Raw genomic sequence first — 18,499 nt, forward strand, 5'->3', positions numbered from 1 at the left:
GTGGAACAAAAAAAAATAAGGCATTGATTTTCACAACTTAATCTGTAAGCAGTGCAAAACAAATATTAGACACAGATATTTAAAGAATTTTAAACGAATAATTGGAAAATATCACGAGAGAGTACTCCACTTACCTTTCATGTTAAAATATCTCTCAAACGTTTAGATGTTTTAATATGAAGTAGGGCCAGTAGTCATGCTGAATACCTCGATGTGGTCTGTGGTGAAACTATTGACACTACTCCACAATCAATCTAACGGCCTTGAGGATCTGCCTACGTCTAGCAGACAAGAAATCATTTCTATCACAAGATTTAAAGCCTTCTTGTTTTTTACTTTGACCAAAAAGAACATATACATACAAAAGGTTGTTAGAATATCTAAAATGAAATAAATTAGTCTCTGATTAAAGAGCACATTTTAAATGCTTTTGACACGAAGTGTCACCTTGTCTATAAACTAAGTCATATGTGCATAATGAACCGCTCATAAAAAATAGTTGATATCAACCTTCCATTTAAATGCTTCTATAGATGAACCCACGGATGTGTTTTGCCGAACAAACAACGATTTACCGGATGAATAGAATGCACACAAGTATAAGACACTAAAGAATTAAATGTAAGGACGGGGAAGCGTTTAAGTAAATAATATACAGAATGTACGTTAGTTAAATAGAGTTCTGTGTACAGAGTCGATCAATAATGGCCGAAATAGAAGATTGAAGTATAGATATCAAATTATTATCATTTTTGTTGTACGAACAGGCTAAAATTGATCTTGGCAACGAGGACGCCGATTCTGCGCAGTGAGGTATTTTTGGTCAGTACAACAGTGAACGGGAAAGACAGATATGGGTATAGGATAGAAAGCAGATTTATGTGAAATGGGGTACGTGTCGATCGTTATTTAGTTTTTTAACCTAACAATGCACATTAATAGTAGGTATCCTTTGATAATTTTATATTGTTTCTAGCTTTGATAACAGTAAGCCTACTCATTTTTTTTTCCGGAAGGATCTTAACACTTAGGTGTCAACGTTCAAAATGAACGATAAACATCAAAATGTCAATACAGTACTAAATGCATATGGATCAAATTATTTAAGCGATAAATCTTTGTAAAGAGGCTTCATAAACTTATCATGCGATTGCACTCTCAAATTATAAAAAAGAATTACATAATAACCCTAAAGACAGTGCCTGGTCAAAATGACATATCTACATGAATATAAAAGGTTGTATTTTTTATCACTGATCACATAGTTGCCAAGAGGTTGAGTTGATGATATTATTTACAGAGTAATCGACAAGGCGCCAGGGTATGGCGAGGACGGGTTGTACTCGTTCTCTTCCCGCCCGATCACCCCGAGGGACAAAGCCGGGGACCTCCTGGTCAAGTTCCAAGCTGTCAGCAGAACCCAGCAAACCTTCACACACCACTACATCTCCGTGAATTCCAAAGATAATCTGTCGCAGGTCCGTCGCAGTATTCAACATTACTTCGAAGAATACTTCGAAAGGGGGTTCATTTTCTTGTGTAAGACGAAAGAAATCCTGAAATCAGACGAAAAGACGACTACCGTTTTTGACATTCTTCCTAAAATTCCTCAGATGAGACAAACTGATACCGGCAGGTCCAATCAAAAATGGCAACTCCCGAAGGAAAAATTTAGATACCCGGATGTAGAGTACAAAAGGGTATGACATAAAAATTTAGATACCTGGATGCAGAGTACAAAAGGGTATGACATAAAAATTGAATTTTAAGCTATTTGTTACTCTATTTTAAATTCATGCTCCAAATTTGCATTTGAAGGTTGCGCACTCGTATGAGGGAAAGCGCTACATTGTAATGTGCGCCTGTGTGATTTTTCTGTACGAGCGGAGTAAAGTCAGCCACTGGCCTCCACAAGAACTGCATCAACAGCTGTGTGAAAACCTTTTGGAGGGATTTTCCTTCATACCAACCGATATCATGTCCTGGAAACCAAAACTCTTGGGTAATATATCATAATTTAAATAACCAGAAATCGATTGATTATATCATTTATCAATAGTATCTTTAAAATACAAAATGACCCCTTTCTGTCTTTTAGAGCTAAAAGCAACATCCCTTCATATACATGCTGCATGTGGAAACATAAAGAAATTGGAGCAGGCTCTTCAGAAACTTCCATACACGCCTAAAATATGCGACATTTGTGATGAACGAAATGCAACACCACTTCATTATGCCGCTGAAAATGGAAAATTGGATGCATGTGAAATTCTCATTAATGGCATAGGGAGAGACCAGATATTTACCAAAGACATGAATAATAAATCCCCATTACACTGTGCTCTATACAGAAGAAGAAGAGAAGTAGCAGTATACCTTCTCCAGCTGAACTCAGAAGTCCTTGACGATGATAACTTAGGAAACGACTGCATTGATCTGCTCCTTTTTCAGAGTGATGCTGATATAGAGTATATCGCTTCTAAAATAGAACCCCTATCTCTCAGTAAACACCTTCAGTTTTACTTGTGTTATATTATGCTTGTGTTGAAAAAAGAAAAACATGCTCTTCGGCTATTAGCGTTGCTTCCTGATTATGACGAAGAAGATAAAAGACTGGATGAGATCGACTGTTCCCTGCTACATTTGTCATCCACATTGAGTCCAGAGCTTACACAGCTTTTATTGAAAAAGCGTTTTCCAAAGTATAAGAAAAATATAGAGGGTGACCTACCTTTTCATTTAGCTTGTCAATATGGAAAAGTGGAACAAGTGCACTTACTCTATGATAAGAGTTTTCAGGAAAGTGATTTGAATAAAGGCATCCAAAAAGCTCTAAAAAATTGTCACTATGGGGTATGTTTTGCTATCTTTAAGATTCGAAGTAATCTTGCACTTTATGAATCGACAGTATGCATGATCATGCAATCATTAAAGAAAGCATTTGAGGGATATCGGAAAGGATTCAAAAGATGCAGATATGTTGAATCTGTGGCAGAGCAATTATTGCCTTTACTGAGTTGCCAAAATGCAGCATCTGAAAGGTATGTGTTTGAATCCGCATCTCTTGGCCTTCATAAAATACTGGTTCTTCTGAAATCCCTAGGAATACCATTTGACTTATCAGATGAAATGAACAGAACACCTTTGCATGAAGCTTGTCAGAACAATCATAGTGAATGTGTAAAAGTGCTTTTGGAAGCGGGTGTAAATCCAAATCCCACAGACTGGCGTGGTGCCACGCCTTTGCACTATGCCTGTGAAAAAGGACACGAAACCATAGTAAATATGTTACTGCATTCAGATCACGTGGATGTTAGCATACAGGATGACAGCGGAAAAACTCCATTGATGACTGCCATTTACAGAAATCGACAGAGGGTGGTCAGAGTCCTTCTTCAGAAATATGCCAGTCGGTGCAATTTGAAGGCTGTCGACAAGTTGGGTCAAAACATACTTCATTATTTGCCATTAATTGATGAAGATCTAGAAGACGTCGTCATACAACAATTCAAAACAGAAACAGAACAGATTTATCAGAAAAAACGAGAAAATATAGTTCAGAAGCAAAAAGAAAGGAACATCGTGTGGAATGAATCGATGAACTTTACAAATTTTTGCAGATTTGATCGTCCTTTTCGAGAATTTAGTAAGAGGGAAGGTCCATTCCAATACGATGATGAAAAAGAGAAAACATGGAACAAACTCTGGTCACTTCATTCCAAAGTATCTGAGTTGATCAGTAGTCCAACTAAGCGATACCAAAAATGTCAAAAATGTGGGGATATTATTAAAAGTAACTCAAAGCATCCTTGTGAGGAGGAAAACGCCGAAAGTAAAGAAAGCTATGTAGAATTAAGGGCTTTTGAGTACAAGTGTCATGAAAAAGTAGCTTTCAATACGCCACTGGAATGTGCTCTTAAAACTGGAAGAATAACAACAATGAAGAAACTAACTCAGAATTTCCCAAACCTTTTGAAGGATACTGATAATTTCGAAAGGTCTCTTATAGACTTTGCAATTCAACAGTATTCCTTTAAGATCATTAAGTCGGTAATTGACGTTGTAAAACCTAAAGCTGACTTTCTGTATCGTTTGATGATGGTTTCAAAGAATGAAAAAATAGCAGTTATGCAAAAAGTGTTGGAACACTTCATGCAGTCAGTAATGATTGCAAGTGACATCCCAGAACCCGTAGATGTTATCCATGAACTATGTGAAAAAAGGCGATATTATAAAATTTTGATTTCAGAAACTTGGTGTTTAGAATTAAACTGTGGTTATAACTGTAATCTAAAGAGCTTTTTACCAGTTGAAGCTGCTGTTATCCTGCAAAATTTTCCGCTTTTCAAGGTTATACTCGAAAAAACAAAAGATGATGATTTGGGAATTGCTTTACACCTAGCAGTATATTATGGCCAATCTCGGTTCATCGATGCCATATTGAAGAAGAAACATAAACGTGAAATAAGCAAAGAAATGCAAGAAATAGAAAATATGTACATCCTTGACATAGCATGTCGATCTCCTTACATCAGTGAGGACGTTTTTGAGACTTTAATAAAATATCACCCAGATGTCTTAAAATCTCGAGATATTTTTATGTGTGACGGTCTGCCAAGAGACGACCTCTCAGCAGACGATCTGCCAGAAGACGATCTGTCACAAGACGATTTGTCAAAATTAAGACCTTATCTCTGGTGGAGCATGAAACTCTGTTGGATGTCGGAAAAAACAACTTTAGCAAAAATTTTATCTTCCAGTCACAGGTTTCGCTTCAGAGGATTGAGGTCAAGGGACAAATCGATTTTCGATAAAATGGGTTGTTTTCTTATCAAGTCCGGTGTTCCACTGGGAAAATTTAAAAACTTCGAGGATTCTTCCGATTTATATGTGCATGGCATATGTGAAGCGTTTATTCTTGCTTTAGAATCCGGCCACTTTTATTCTGCAGTCCTGATGCTACAGAGAGAAGGGCATCTTCTATGGCACTGTGCACTTTCCTCAAATAAATGTCAAATCCAAAAACAGTTAAACAGAACTTGGCGATCAAATTTTTGTGACAAGGAAAAATGTTAAGTTAGAGTACATCAAGTATGTCCTAGCTTACGCGTGCCTAAAACAAGTCCCGGAAAATATTTTGCAGAGTTTGATACAGACAGGTAGGGAGATAGAGGGAATGAAGACAACTGAAATACTGACAAAAGAATTTGAAGTATCCAATAGGTTGTACTGTCTTGCCGAGTGCAAAAGTCCACTGGAAAAGATTATAAGATGCGTGGTAGAAATTACTACCGGGGGGCAATTTGTGGATGAAATGTACCTAAGGAAACGACGAAAAAAAATCAAAAACTTTGAGATCATTCGATTACTTAAGTTAGCCCCGAGAGTTGTGACCACTTTCAGTAAATATGACATGAAAGGGCTGTTCGAAAAAGTGGTTTCTGAAGAGGAGATCAGAATATTACGAGATACTACAGTTATGATGAATCTCTCAGATCAGCCTAACAATATAAATTTTCCACCCGGTACTACACTACTTCATTTGGGATCCTGCACAGGAAACGTTGAATTCGTCAAAATGATTTTACAGGTATAGATACTTTCGCAAGGATAAAAATTGAATTTTTACTAGAAAAACGCGTTCAATTAAAGTTAATTAAAATCTGATAATTGTATTTGTCAGGCACCTCTCGCGGTGAATGTTGACGCCAAGACCAGTAACGGTGTAAGAGCTTTAGACCTAGCTGTAATTTATGGATCATGGGATATCTACAAACTTCTGGTTGGACATAATGCCAAATTTACCGTAGACACTATCGTTGCCTGTTGCTCAGATGAACGATTCAAACAAGTAGAAATTTGGACAAGGAAGATTCGCTATCTATGTTCGAGTGAGAAACCCTCACCTAAAGCAAAGAAAAAAATATTGATGGATTTGTATGAACGGTATGTATACACAATAATTAGAGGTAATAGTATTGATGATGGAGCAAAATAAGAAACCTAAAACTTGAACAATCTATTTTAATGCAGAAACAAGATTGACTTGAATTTCTTCAGCCAAGAGATCGGTGGTCCTCTCTACAATGCTATTGATTGTCATCTAGATGAGATAGTGCTTTATCTAGTCGATACCAACCCATCTCTGCTTGTGAGGGCGCTGAACTCCAACACGTATGTACATTTGGGATTTTCTCTGAAATATTGCCGTATTACAACACCAAAGCACGTAATACTTTTCCGTAAAAAATAATTGCAATAATAGTGTATCCTCTACAAATAATAAAACTTGAATTTATTTTTTCTGTCACCGAGGTTTGTCTATAAAAACATGACTTCCCATATTAATTCAAATAATTCGCATTTTTTGGACTACTCTCTTCATATAAACAATTATGGAATTTACATTGAAACACCATACTATAATAAACTATGAAAGTATTTTTTAAAATGATTTATAGGACTGTGCTACAATTATTTTAATCTCAATAAAATTTGCTTTTGTACAAATGTCTTTTACAAAAAGAAGCTTTTAGCTGAAAAAAATGAATGACAAAATACCCTAAATATTTTCCTATTTTCAATCTGAAAAAGAGAGATGGAATGTATTTCCTGAAGAAAAAAATGTGCAAAATATAGCAGAAATATAATGCCTCTGGTCGATTGTAACATTTTTATTAAAGTCTTTGCATTCTTAAACTAGCCAATATATTTTCAGAGACATTGTTGCACAGCTGCAGAAGTGCAAAGAAGGGACAGTTGCGCATGTGTACACCGCCCTGATAAGTCATTTTGGTAAGCTTGAAACAAAAACTCTGGGACAACTGCTACTTCAGACTGCTGTAAGCCTAAAAGTGCATCTTACAGAGACTCTTACTAGAACATTTTACAGGATCCTAGACCAGGAGCAATGGGAGGAGGCCGTTGAAGAAGTGGATAAACATGGAAGATCTATCTTTCACTTTGTTGCTATATTTGGCTGGGAAACAATTGCCCGAATACTTTCTGAGGTTGTTCACAGGGAGAATCTGCCTGGATTTCCACTGAACAAAGCAGATTATGCTGGCGCATCTCCTCTGTGGTATGCTTTAGCGCACAAGCACTGGAAAATTGCAAGACTTTTCCTTCTTAATGGCGCTAATCCTATTTTGCAGCGCGCGGTACCAGGGTGTTTCATAAAGAGGCCCAAACCTGCTGAAATCAATGATGTATGTTTCCATGAATGTGAAGATTCGCATTCTTTAATCTCAAAACATGGCATTAAAATGAGTGCACGAAGGAAGGTCAAATTGACCGATAATAAAGATAGCAGTGTCGGAGTTCTCCTAAATGGAATGAAAAGCTCAATTTTAGAATCTAAAAATGATCAACAACAGATAGAGAAGTCAGGCACTAAAAAAGCAGTTTGTCAACCAAATTATCGAGCCATACTAATAAACAAAGAACAAAAGATGACTGAATATCTCTTCAAAAAAGCACATTTATCCAGGACCTCAGGGTTTTCTTTGATTCACTTTGCTTCAGGCGTTGGAGATTTAAAGCTTTTTGAGGAAATTCTTAGCATATCAGAGAACAAATTAAAAGTCAATGATGATTACATGAATATGGGCTACAGATGCGCAATTTTGGGAAACCAAAGGTCTATTTGTGATATCTACCATAAAAATAGCATCCATCTCAGTGATAACCAAACATTTCATTCCATTGTTTGGCAGGCCCTCAGAACTGAAACCGTTCAAAGAAATGTATTTCACTTTCTTTTCAGTCTACTTGGTTTTGTGTATGACAATACATTAACATCTGGCAAAACACCACTCTTGCGATACCAAACAGTACCGAAATACCATGGATTCAGTTACAAACACGAAGGCTTTAAATTTGCTGACTTTTTAACAAAACTTTGTGAAAATCTATCAGAACAGGGAGTAGAAAAAAACCTAATTGATCAATTGAAAACAAAAGTTCAGTACATATACGGCAAGATACAAAATTATTTGAAAGAAAAACTTCATTTCATAGCCCAGCAAACTTCAGAGAAAAATCCACAACTTGAGATAATTCTTACGAACTTTCTTAAAACAGTGGATGCAAATACTAGAATAGATGAAAATGACATTCTATTGTTGTTATCTACTACTCAACCTTGGGTGATTTCCTCGCTGATTGCTGCAAGTAAAACTAACAAGTATTTGTCCAAGCTACTGAGAAAACAACTTCTTTGGAACTTAAACATCCTGGATTGCATTGTCATTTCTCTACCTAAAGACTATGGTAGATCAGATGCAGTTTTTCTTCATCAGCAAGACATAAGTGATGAAGTTTCTGCTCTTGCTGATCAGTTTGGATTGATTTTACAAGAGACAACAATTCATTTTGCCTGCAATAAAAGTCTTTGGACTTTTCTAAGGATTGTAGCTTCCAAAGTGATTCCAAGAGAAAAAGAGCTAAAGGTGTGTTGGCAGCTTTCTTTAGCGCAAGCTGTTAGAGAAGGACAATTGGACTTTTTGAAGTCTATCCTCGATAACATTTCAATATCAAAACTTCCCGAAACAGTTCAGGCCAGCTTTGCAGCACTTTTATGCAAGGCTGCATTCTATGGTCAAACAGACATTGTTAAATATCTTTTCAGGAAAAGTGTACCAATCAGGTTCGATACTGAAAACCCAATGTTTGTGGATCTTCTCGATAAGATTTACGTGAAGAATTTCGATGTTATTGAATATGCCATCCGAAGCAAGCGACCCGAAACTGTGGACACCGTGATCAAGTTTTGCAAATACGATCGTGAATTTATGAAGGCTGCCAAACCTGAATCCTATTTTGAGCTAGCTGCCTCTACTGGAGATTGGCCAATTATGAAGTATTTTACTGAAATTTTTTCAAAACATGGACGGCCCACAAAGCAGACTTGGGAGAGATTTTTCATAGGGGCAGCTTCAAAAGGGCAAGAGGATTTCTGTGCACAAATTCTGACAAACTTCAAAGATGTGGACGTTTTGTGTGTAGACAAAAGAAATAAACATGCTTTACATTATTGCGGAATTTACAACATGAAACGTGTTGCTCAGTTTGTTCTGGATAAGACAACTAGGGGCTTTGATGTCAGCGATTCGGATGGTATGAGACCAATAGACTACGCTGTGCTGCTTGGAAATATCGAAGTCGTTCAATTGTTCAATGAAACGAAATTTATGCATTCAAAAGAAAATATCGACAGGGTGGAAACGTATGGCTGGTTTCATTTTTTCATGAGCAAGGTAAACTCAAGCAGTACAATTATGTCAGATGTTGACATTAGACCTTATCTTCCCAAATCGAGGCAACTAGATCTAACCAGTCTTTATAAGAAGGGGGATGATAATGCAGCGGCTGCTGTTGTGTCGTGTTCCAAACATATCCCAAAACTGATCTTAGAAAATCCTACAACATATGGATTTCTTCTACACGATTCAATAAAATATGGATGCAAGAAGGCTTTTCATGCATTAATGGCCTATTTTGTTGAGGAAGCTGAAAATCGTCGCCAAGTCCTTAAACTTAAGGTTGGTGATATGTGTCCTTTAGCTGTTGCTGTGTCTAATGCTCAGTTAGAAATTGCAGAATACATCTTTCAGTATGATGACGGATTGAGCTGGAAATCAACAAAATCAGCAGAAAATATTCTCCATCTTGCCATTCACACAGAAGATCCAGAAATGATTGAACTAGTTAGTTCAAAGACAGTTGGAAGGCTTTGCGAGGGAAAGGACATTTACGGATTTACTCCAGTGATGTATATGAGTGCTCTTGGTCTTCAAGATTACTATTCCCTACTTAAATCAGATGCCTTGCTCAACCCCTGGGGTGACTCTCACGCTGGTCACACGGACGATGATCCTGATATGACGTGCCACAATTGTTTGTTAAATAAATGTATTGGTTGGTCAAAAATATACAACAGAAGTCCACTTGATAAGGACATACAATCAATGAGGTCAGAAAACAATGCTCTTCCTCCTCCATTACTAACGGAATACTTCTGGAAATTAGGAAAGTACAGGTCGGATAATCCAATAATTTCTGCTATTATGGTATCAAGTGGGTATAATGCAACAATGACCTCTTTAATTAGACTGGTGACCAGGAAGGAAGGAATTGAAAAAATGATATCCATGGAGGGAATAGAAAAAACCCTGGAGGACTTCCAAAACAGTAACACTATTCTTGAAAATATACTAGCTATGTCAATTACTGCTAATAATGAAAAGGTATTTGTGGCATTGCTTGATCTTGCCAGTGGTTTAAACAATACAATGAAGAAAAATTATGGCACATCTATTTTTGAGGCTGTTATTGGTCTCTCCAGATTAGACCTTCTTGTGCATCTCAAGAAAGCACTGAACTGTCAAGAGGACGACTTTTCGACTTTTAAAGAAATCCAGTCCACTTTACCCCAAAAACAACTTTGGTTATCAGAATTGGACAACCTTGGAGGTAAACAATGGCCAAGGTTTGAACTGTCACCAGAGAGACATGATCCCAGGATACTTAAATCTGATTTATGGCTGGTACAATCAGTAAAATTTCCAGAATCGATCAGAAAGGAATTAGAGACCAAGTGTACCAAAGAAAACATCATTGCTACAGAGTTTTCCAACCTAAAATACACTGTAGACTTTGACAGCTTTCGCAAAATTGCAGATTTTGGAAATTTATCTGACGTTTGGATTCAGTGTTTCCTAACATCCAGTATCGTTCTCGATCATATTGAGGAAATAAAAATAAATGAAGCTACGAAATCTACCCCTGTGAAGTCAGTTAAAGTAGTATGCCTCACAAGTGGAACAACAGACCATCCAAAAGTCACTATGGATAACACGGGAGCCGTTTTGAACCAGATTCGTGTATCCATGGACAAAGGATCCCTCTTTGTCAGATTAGACAAAAGCTGCTGTCAACGACAGGAGGAAATTCACCTTAAAGAAGATGTACAGGAGAATGTTATTCCATACTTTGAAGAGTTTGTAAGTATATATAGATGTACTTTCTTTGTATATTTATACTGTAAAGTATGTACTTTGGCAATATTAGTACTTATTTTTAAAAAGGAAGTTTTCATGGTGTTTTCATTTTATCAGATGCAGAAAGAATTCAGACTTAAGATAAAAGTAAAGGTGGACTGGAATTCCATCGAGCTTAGAAGAAGGACTTACAATACAGAAGTTGTCATGAAATCCTTAAACGGCGATATTTACGGCAATAGGTTAGGAGGGTTAGAGGATACATTGAATGAGTGTAGGGATATGAAAAACGATATCGAATCCATGTTTGATAAGGAGACGGCAGAAAACGTCCTTCGCGATTTTTCGAACATTACAGAAATCATAGTCTCACTTGAGGATAAGATGACTTCGGAGCAAACTGGATTCATGAGTGGACAAAACCATGTCAATAGTAAGGTGAACTGGAAATTCACGATAACAAGATCTCGCCTTTACTATGACAGATCGCAATTTCCGTTGTGGCAAAATCTTACGATGTATCGCTCCGTCTGTGGATCGCTATGTCATTCAGTCTACTGTATCTCCAAGATCAATGGCACAGAAGACAATGAGAATGCAAATAGCACAAAGCGCTGCATAGAACCTGTCACATTCGAAGTAGACTTACAATCCTTTGGAATAAATGACTTGTCAATTTTGAGAACGCTTATGTGTCGTGACGTCGGCAGGGAACTTATAGCCATCGCTTATGATTGCAAATCAATGCTAAGGTTAAAATACACTTCGAAAAGATTGCTCCTGAAGAACACCATATCCCTGCAACACACGGGGGTCTCTATCCAAGAGGACACAGCGACTGTTTTTGTCTGTTGCAATGAGACAGACAATAAAGAATGGATTGTAGAAAGAAGCAACTCGTTCTCTAGATTATCAGACGCCGAGGACAAACAGCTATTGGTGGGATGGCCTGCGGAGAGCAGTGATAAACTCAATCAAATCATTATCAACGTTCAAGATGAAGTCAAAAAGAAAGTTGGAATAGCCATTACTTTTCAGGCAGATGAAAAGCGATTAATACCAGCATGTCTTTTGAAGTTTAGACGCGAATTGAGTCACCCACATGATTTGCTTAGACGCTCTTTGGAAGCTTCCTATACAGAATATAAAAATGTATATATTCGAATCTTACATGACCTTCTTTTGTCCCAGAAGTATCCAGTCATAAAACAGAATCCAGTAGAGCAGGGTTTATCCGGAGTTTGGGTGAAAATTAAGCAAAATAAAGGGAAGTCAGGACAACTTGTATTAACAAAGAAGCTTGCAGAGAAAGAGTTGCTGTCAGCTCTTGAAAGGCCAAAGTACGTGAAACTGCCTTTTCTTGAAAAGGAATGTTTTGAAATGATAACTGAATCGACAAAGGTCATAGAACACCCTGAAGTATGGAAGCATGAAATCATAACAGAGAAAAATCAAGCTGATTTTAAACATTTTGTCGTTTTACATCAAGGAAATATTTATACATTTTCCGATTCTGACTTTTACAAGAAATGCATTCAGGAATTGCCTTTGCGCGTTGTGATATCACAAGATACTGCACATGCTTTAGAGACTGGATATTTGGATTTTCTCTATGATAAACTGATGGATAATATAACAGAAGTTGATTTACCCTCGATTGAAACATTTCAGTTACATGTGCGAGTGAAGCAAGAAATCAAAAAAATGATAAACATTGAAAACATAGATATACAATGGAGGAGCTTTGTTTTCAAGAAAGACCCTGGTTGCCACCAATTATTTGCGGATTGTATAAATGCTGTAGTGGACTCGTTCCAGGAAATTTTCGCAGCGATACCAGAATGCATTGTTTCTCAGAGAATTTTGTTGGAAATGCACTCCATGTTCACTGGTGTGTCAGGTCTTCGAATTGCAATGAGAGAAAATATTAATACAAAGGATGATGAAGATGTAGAAAGAACAATACTGGACGAGAAGAAACCTGGTGTAATGATTCGGATTCTCAGTGGCAATATTCTTGAAATCATTTTCAGGCAAAAAGTGAAAATAACCAAATTCTCAGAACTTTTGTATTCTGCAAGTGCTCAGCTTGCTGAAATAAAAATAAAATCACTTTTGGGGTGCAAAAGGTCGAAACAAAAACCTTCAGTTGAAGTTGAGGAACAGAAGGAAAGGCCAAAGCCTATTATTCGTCCATCCTATGATAAAGTTATGCTTCATCTCGGAGATATGATATTCGCTGTTTCTTCAATTTGTTCCAGCATCAAAAGCTTTATGACAGTTGTTCCTGAGGAGGTGGATGACTTCTACTTCGTTACTTCTACACGAAAAACGGGCTTCACACTGAAGAATAAAACACTGATGTACAATATCTCCAAGGAAAATGTGAACCCTGGACAGCTAGCTGAACAGCTTCTAGAGGAGTTTGAATTTCAAGGATTAAAGAAGTCACTGGTCATCCTGGACTTGAATGTAACAGCACCATCTGTTCATGACAAAAACAAAAATATATTAATGGTTACCTTGGCAATCAATAATTACAACAAAGATGTGGATACCCCCAATAGTTATAAATTAAGAAATGCAAATGACTACAACGTCATATTACAAGGACACTCGGAGAACCTGAAGGTTTCTAGAGTAGAACAGAAAGAGGAACATTTGGTTTTAACAATCCCATTGCCTGACAAAGTAAAAATATACACCAAACAAGGTGTGATAGTTCAGCACAATTACATTAGGCAAGAAAACTGCAAAAGTCTTATTTTTGACTCAAACAAATTTTTGAAGCACGAATATCCAAAAGAAATGAATGAAAAGATCACTGTAAAGAAAAACGCATCTCTTAAATTTCTTCTCGAGCATAATACAGTGCTAAAAGAAAATGGACATAAGCCTGAAAGGCATACAAACGAGGGAAAGCATGAGGTAGTCCTTCATTCCCCAGAAGTCAAGTTTACCTTTTACTTTCAAAAGAAACACTTCCCAAGTTCAACATCAACAATGCCATTCACGCTGGGGACATGGGCTTGGTCATCAGCTTTGTTATGGAAAGTACCAAGGAATGGTCCTTACTCGCTGCTGGTAAACGATTCTCAACGCGGCTTTAGGGTCAGAGCTCAATGCCTGCGCTGCAAACAATTTTTGAACATTATAACTCATCTCGGGAAAACTGATGCTGGCGTTGACCTTGAAGTGAATTACAAAGAATCGTGACATCAATATTTTTGACCCAGGCCTTAATGAAATTCAGTATTTCGTGTGATTTTTTATTTCCTTTTTATTTCATAAAGTATTGAATGAAGTTTTCCTCCCCCCCCCCCCCCCCGTTTTTTGGTTAGTCAGGTTTTTTCAGATATATGGTAAGCTGACCACCCCCACCCACCCCCTTTTCTCAAAAAGGATGCTACGTCACTGAAACAGAAAGTAATTTTTTTTTGCATTGTTCATACTTATAAGCATATCAGTTTCATTATAATTGTACATCTGTTGTTCTTATATGCAATGGGAGAAATATTTATCATTTTTAAAAAGAGCAAAATTACAGTATTGTCATTTTCTACAATTTGAATTCTTATATAATACTATATACCAGTTACTAGTATTTGATTATACAGAGGCCTTTCTTCTAAAACAATTCAATACCTTTTTAGCATAAATGAATTTAAAGATTTTTAATTTAATACGAATTATTAATCAGAAACAACACATTTTAAATACAAAATAATTCTCAAAAGTGCAGCTCAATTTCCTGAAGTTGAAAGGCAGTTTAAGAAGTGTGCTGAAATTGTGTGTTTTCACTTAAAATAGCAATTTTTTTTGAAAACCTTCATTGTCTGTTAAAGCATTTTATTTTAATAAGAATGAATAGTGGGGTGATGACCCTTAAACCCTTGATGTTAAGTGTGAGATTGGTGATGTATACATGTATGGAGATGAACCTATTTGATACTGTTTTCTAGGCACTCTATATAGCATGATACAAGAATTTTATAGTTTGATGAATGAAGTGCATGCACTTAATATTTGCTTGTGATTTTCAACATACTAGTATGATCGTTTTTAGCTCACCTGAGCCAAAGGCTCAAGTGAGCTTTTCTGATCAAAATTTGTCCGTTGTCTGTCGTCGTCGTCGTTGTTGTCGTTGTCGTCCTCGTTGTTGTCGTTAACTTTTCACATTTTCATCTTCTTCTCAAGAACCACTGGGCCAATTTCAACGAAACTTGCCACAAAGTATCCTTGGGTAAAGGGGATTCAAGTTTGTTCAAATGAAGGGCCAAGCCCTTTTCCAAGGGGAGATAATTATGAATTAGAGAAAAATTAATGGCATTGTTAAAAAATCTTCTTCTCAAGAACCACAGGACCTGGAAAGATGAAACTCATGTGGAATCATCCTCAGGTAGTGTAGGTGCAAGTTTGTTCAAATCATGACCCCCGGGGCTAGGATGGGGCCAATATGGCCGACCAAAGTTTTACATAGGAATATATAGGAAAAATCTTTAAAAATCTTCTTCTCAAGAACCACTGGGCCAGGAAAGATGAAACTCGTGGAATCATCCTCAGGTAGTGTAGATTCAAGTTTGTTCAAATCATGACCCCCGGGGCTAGGATGGGGCCAAAATGGCCGACCAAAGTTTTACATAGGAATATATAGGAAAACTCTTTAAAAATCTTCTTCTCAAGAACCACTGGGCCAGGAAAGATGAAACTCGTGTGGAATCATCCTCAGGTAGTGGAGATTCAAGTTTGTTCAAATCATGACCCCAGGGGCTAGGGTGGGGCCAAAATGGCCGACCAAAGTTTAACATAGGAATATATAGGAAAACTCTTTAAAAATCTTCTTCTCAAGAACTACTGGGCTAGGAAAGATGAAACTCATGTGGAATCATCCTCAGGTAGTGTAGATTCAAGTTTGTTCAAATCATGACCCCCGGGGCTAGGATGGGGCCAAAATGGCCGACCAAAGTTTAACATAGGAATATAAAGGTAAAATCTTTAAAAATCTTCTTCTCAAGAACCACTGGGCCAGGAAAGATGAAACTCATGTGTAATCATCCTCAGGTAGTGTAGATGCAAGTTTGTTCAAATCATGACCCCCCAGGGCTAGGGTGGGGCCAAAATGGCCGACCAAAATTTTACTTAGGGATATATAGGGAAACCTTTTAAAATCTTCTTTTTCAAGTACTTCAAAGCCATGATTAGTGATATTTATATGGAATCATCCTCAGGTAGTGTAGATTCTAGTTTGCTCAAATCATGACCCTCTGGGGGGTTATAATTTTAAGCCCCCCCTCCCCCTCAGTAAACTCAGTTCTGATCTGATTTGTGCTTTTTCCTAGCTGATGTGCTCAGGTGAGTGCTGTGGCCCCTGGGCCTCTTGTTACACTTGTTTTATCATCTTATATATTATAGAATGCACAATATTTTATTTTTCAAACATACAGTTAGATACAAACTGATAATGTAATTTGATTTTTATGTTATTTCTTTTTCAAAGTTCAGCACATTTTGACTTATCAGCTTGATGAAGCCTTATAGAGCCATGCAGAGAATTACAATTTGATGGTGATAAAGTTGTTGCGAACTGTCGCAATTTTAATGTATCTTCTAGAATTTTGATGATGTACATTTATAATCTAGAATGTTCTTTATGTTACGAGAATGAATTATCAAGAAGTCTCTAGAATATGTCAGAATGTGATGACCTAGAATTTTATAGAAGTTTCTATTTCCTGATGTTTCTTCAATACTATATATATGAGAGTTTTTGTGATCTTAATTATTATTCAGTTGATTGAGTTTACATTGAGTTTTGATAGAGAAAGACTGAGTACATATCAGAATCCATCTCATTATCTTAGCCAATGTGGTATTGTGATTGTTAACCCTTGTGGATTTGTTATTTGCCTTTAATCGTCATAATAAATTATAAAAGAAGATTTCCGTGTGATTGTGATTTGCCACATTGTTTGGTGCCGGAACCCGGGAATTGGAGCCTGAAATCAAGAAGTTATCACGGAAAAGAAGAAGATGTCAACCTCATACTTGAAAGGACTTTGTACAAGGTACAAGAATCTACTGCTGAAGGAAATGGTTAAAAGTAAGAAATTTCTTTCTTCAGAAGCCGAAGAAGAGGATTTGACAACCAAGTTAAGGCAGATTCAATCTTCCTTGAGACGATTAAAGAACTTTGGTGCTAAATTAGAAGAATCGATGAAAGAACTTTCCATTGCCTTGGAAGCAAAACAAGACAATGAATCTGAAATTGATAAATTTACAGAAGATAGTGAGACGTTGTTTGAATTGCTCACAGATGTTACAGAGCACTCAGAAGATCTTCTACTACTGGAAAAAAGATTGGAACAAGCAGACATTCCATATATGAAGACTGAAGCACCAAATGACCCAAGAATAGACCACATGATAAATCTGCAGACAAAAATGCAGGAACAACTGATGCATTTCCAAGAACTCCAAATTCAGGAACTGCACAGAAAAGAGAAGATATGCAAAGAGAAAGAAACTCCAGTAGTTAAACTACCAAAGTTTGAGCTACCTTCATTCAACGGAGACAAGTTAAAGTGGAAAGAGTTTTGGGACTCCTTTGAAGCTTCAGTACACAAAAACACAAGGCTTTCCAATGTTGAGAAGTTCAACTACTTAAAATGGAAGGAAAGGCACAATCTGCTATTTCCGGCCTTATGCTCTCCCATGAAAATTATGATGTAGCTCTCTCCATATTGAAGGAAAGATTCGGAGATGTGCAGTCTGTGATTAACATACATTACATGGACCTTATAAACATTAAACCTGCACTCAACAATACTTCCAGTCTCCGTGAACTATTTGATGATTTAGAAAAGCATATGCGCAGCCTAGAAGCATTGGAACAAGATGTAAACCAGGATGTCTTTGTTTCCATGATCATAACAAAATTACCAAAAGAAGCCAGATTACAGTTAGAATTACAGAAAGGAAAGAAAGAAAAATGGACTGTGCAAAAGCTAAGAATATTTCTTGATAACTACATAACAGCCAGAGAGTCTACAGATATGGAAAACCTAACCGGTCATGAAGAACAATCTGCTAGAAAATCTTCATCACCTGAATTTTCATACATAAATGAAAGGCCATATACAACTGCAGAAGCCCTAACAACACTATTTCAAGGATCACAGAGAAGAAACAAATATGGAATAAAACATCCTGTTTGTATTTTCTGTGAACGAAATCATTGGAGTGATGAATGCACAGAATTCAGGACAATCGAAGAGAGAAAACGAAAGATCAGAGGAAGATGTTACATTTGTCTTAAGTCAGGCCATCTGAGCAAAGACTGCAAAGTAGACAAACCATGTGTTCACTGCCATCAGACAAAGAAACATCATCGAAGTCTCTGCAATAAGAAGATCCCGCTTTCGAGAGAATCCTCACATTTTCCTGAAACATCAGAAATATACAGAAACAGTTAACAATGTTCCAGAAAACAGTCTACTCTC

At 36.9% G+C, this 18,499-nt stretch overlaps 3 protein-coding genes across 3 annotated transcripts; all 3 read left to right on the plus strand.

Moving 5' to 3' along the window:
- The first annotated feature begins 692 nt into the window (after positions 1-692).
- On the plus strand, positions 693-5,076 carry LOC134252746 (uncharacterized). Its single transcript, XM_062735249.1, has 4 exons — positions 693-891; positions 1,301-1,700; positions 1,819-2,002; positions 2,099-5,076. The coding sequence occupies exons 1-4, from the start codon at positions 887-889 to the stop codon at positions 5,074-5,076; spliced, it is 3,567 nt and encodes a 1,188-aa protein (XP_062591233.1). The 5' UTR covers positions 693-886.
- On the plus strand, positions 4,810-14,250 carry LOC134252762 (uncharacterized). Its single transcript, XM_062735274.1, has 5 exons — positions 4,810-5,590; positions 5,684-5,946; positions 6,034-6,174; positions 6,719-11,003; positions 11,118-14,250. Exons 1-5 carry the CDS (start codon positions 5,177-5,179, stop codon positions 14,214-14,216), a joined length of 8,202 nt encoding a protein of 2,733 aa, XP_062591258.1. The 5' UTR covers positions 4,810-5,176; the 3' UTR covers positions 14,217-14,250.
- Positions 14,251-17,788: 3,538 nt separating this feature from the next.
- Positions 17,789-18,472, plus strand: LOC134252747 (uncharacterized). Its single transcript, XM_062735250.1, has one exon. It carries the CDS (start codon positions 17,789-17,791, stop codon positions 18,470-18,472), a length of 684 nt encoding a protein of 227 aa, XP_062591234.1.
- Positions 18,473-18,499: the final 27 nt, after the last annotated feature.

The sequence above is a fragment of the Saccostrea cucullata genome, unplaced genomic scaffold, assembly GCF_032062105.1.
Source record: "Saccostrea cucullata isolate Sc308-1 unplaced genomic scaffold, CSIRO_AGI_Scuc_v1 ctg101, whole genome shotgun sequence".
Taxonomy (NCBI): Eukaryota; Metazoa; Mollusca; class Bivalvia; order Ostreida; family Ostreidae; genus Saccostrea; species Saccostrea cuccullata.

Coding starts and splice junctions, on each gene's coding strand:
- LOC134252746 (XM_062735249.1), top strand. Junction 1,701..1,818: donor CGGATGTAGAGTACAAAAGG/GTATGACATAAA, acceptor TTGCATTTGAAG/GTTGCGCACTCGTATGAGGG. Junction 2,003..2,098: donor CTGGAAACCAAAACTCTTGG/GTAATATATCAT, acceptor TCTGTCTTTTAG/AGCTAAAAGCAACATCCCTT.
- LOC134252762 (XM_062735274.1), top strand. CDS start 5,177: ATGAAGACAACTGAAATACTGACAAAAGAATTTGAAGTATCCAATAGG. Junction 5,591..5,683: donor TCGTCAAAATGATTTTACAG/GTATAGATACTT, acceptor TGTATTTGTCAG/GCACCTCTCGCGGTGAATGT. Junction 5,947..6,033: donor TTGATGGATTTGTATGAACG/GTATGTATACAC, acceptor ATTTTAATGCAG/AAACAAGATTGACTTGAATT.
- LOC134252747 (XM_062735250.1), top strand. CDS start 17,789: ATGGACCTTATAAACATTAAACCTGCACTCAACAATACTTCCAGTCTC.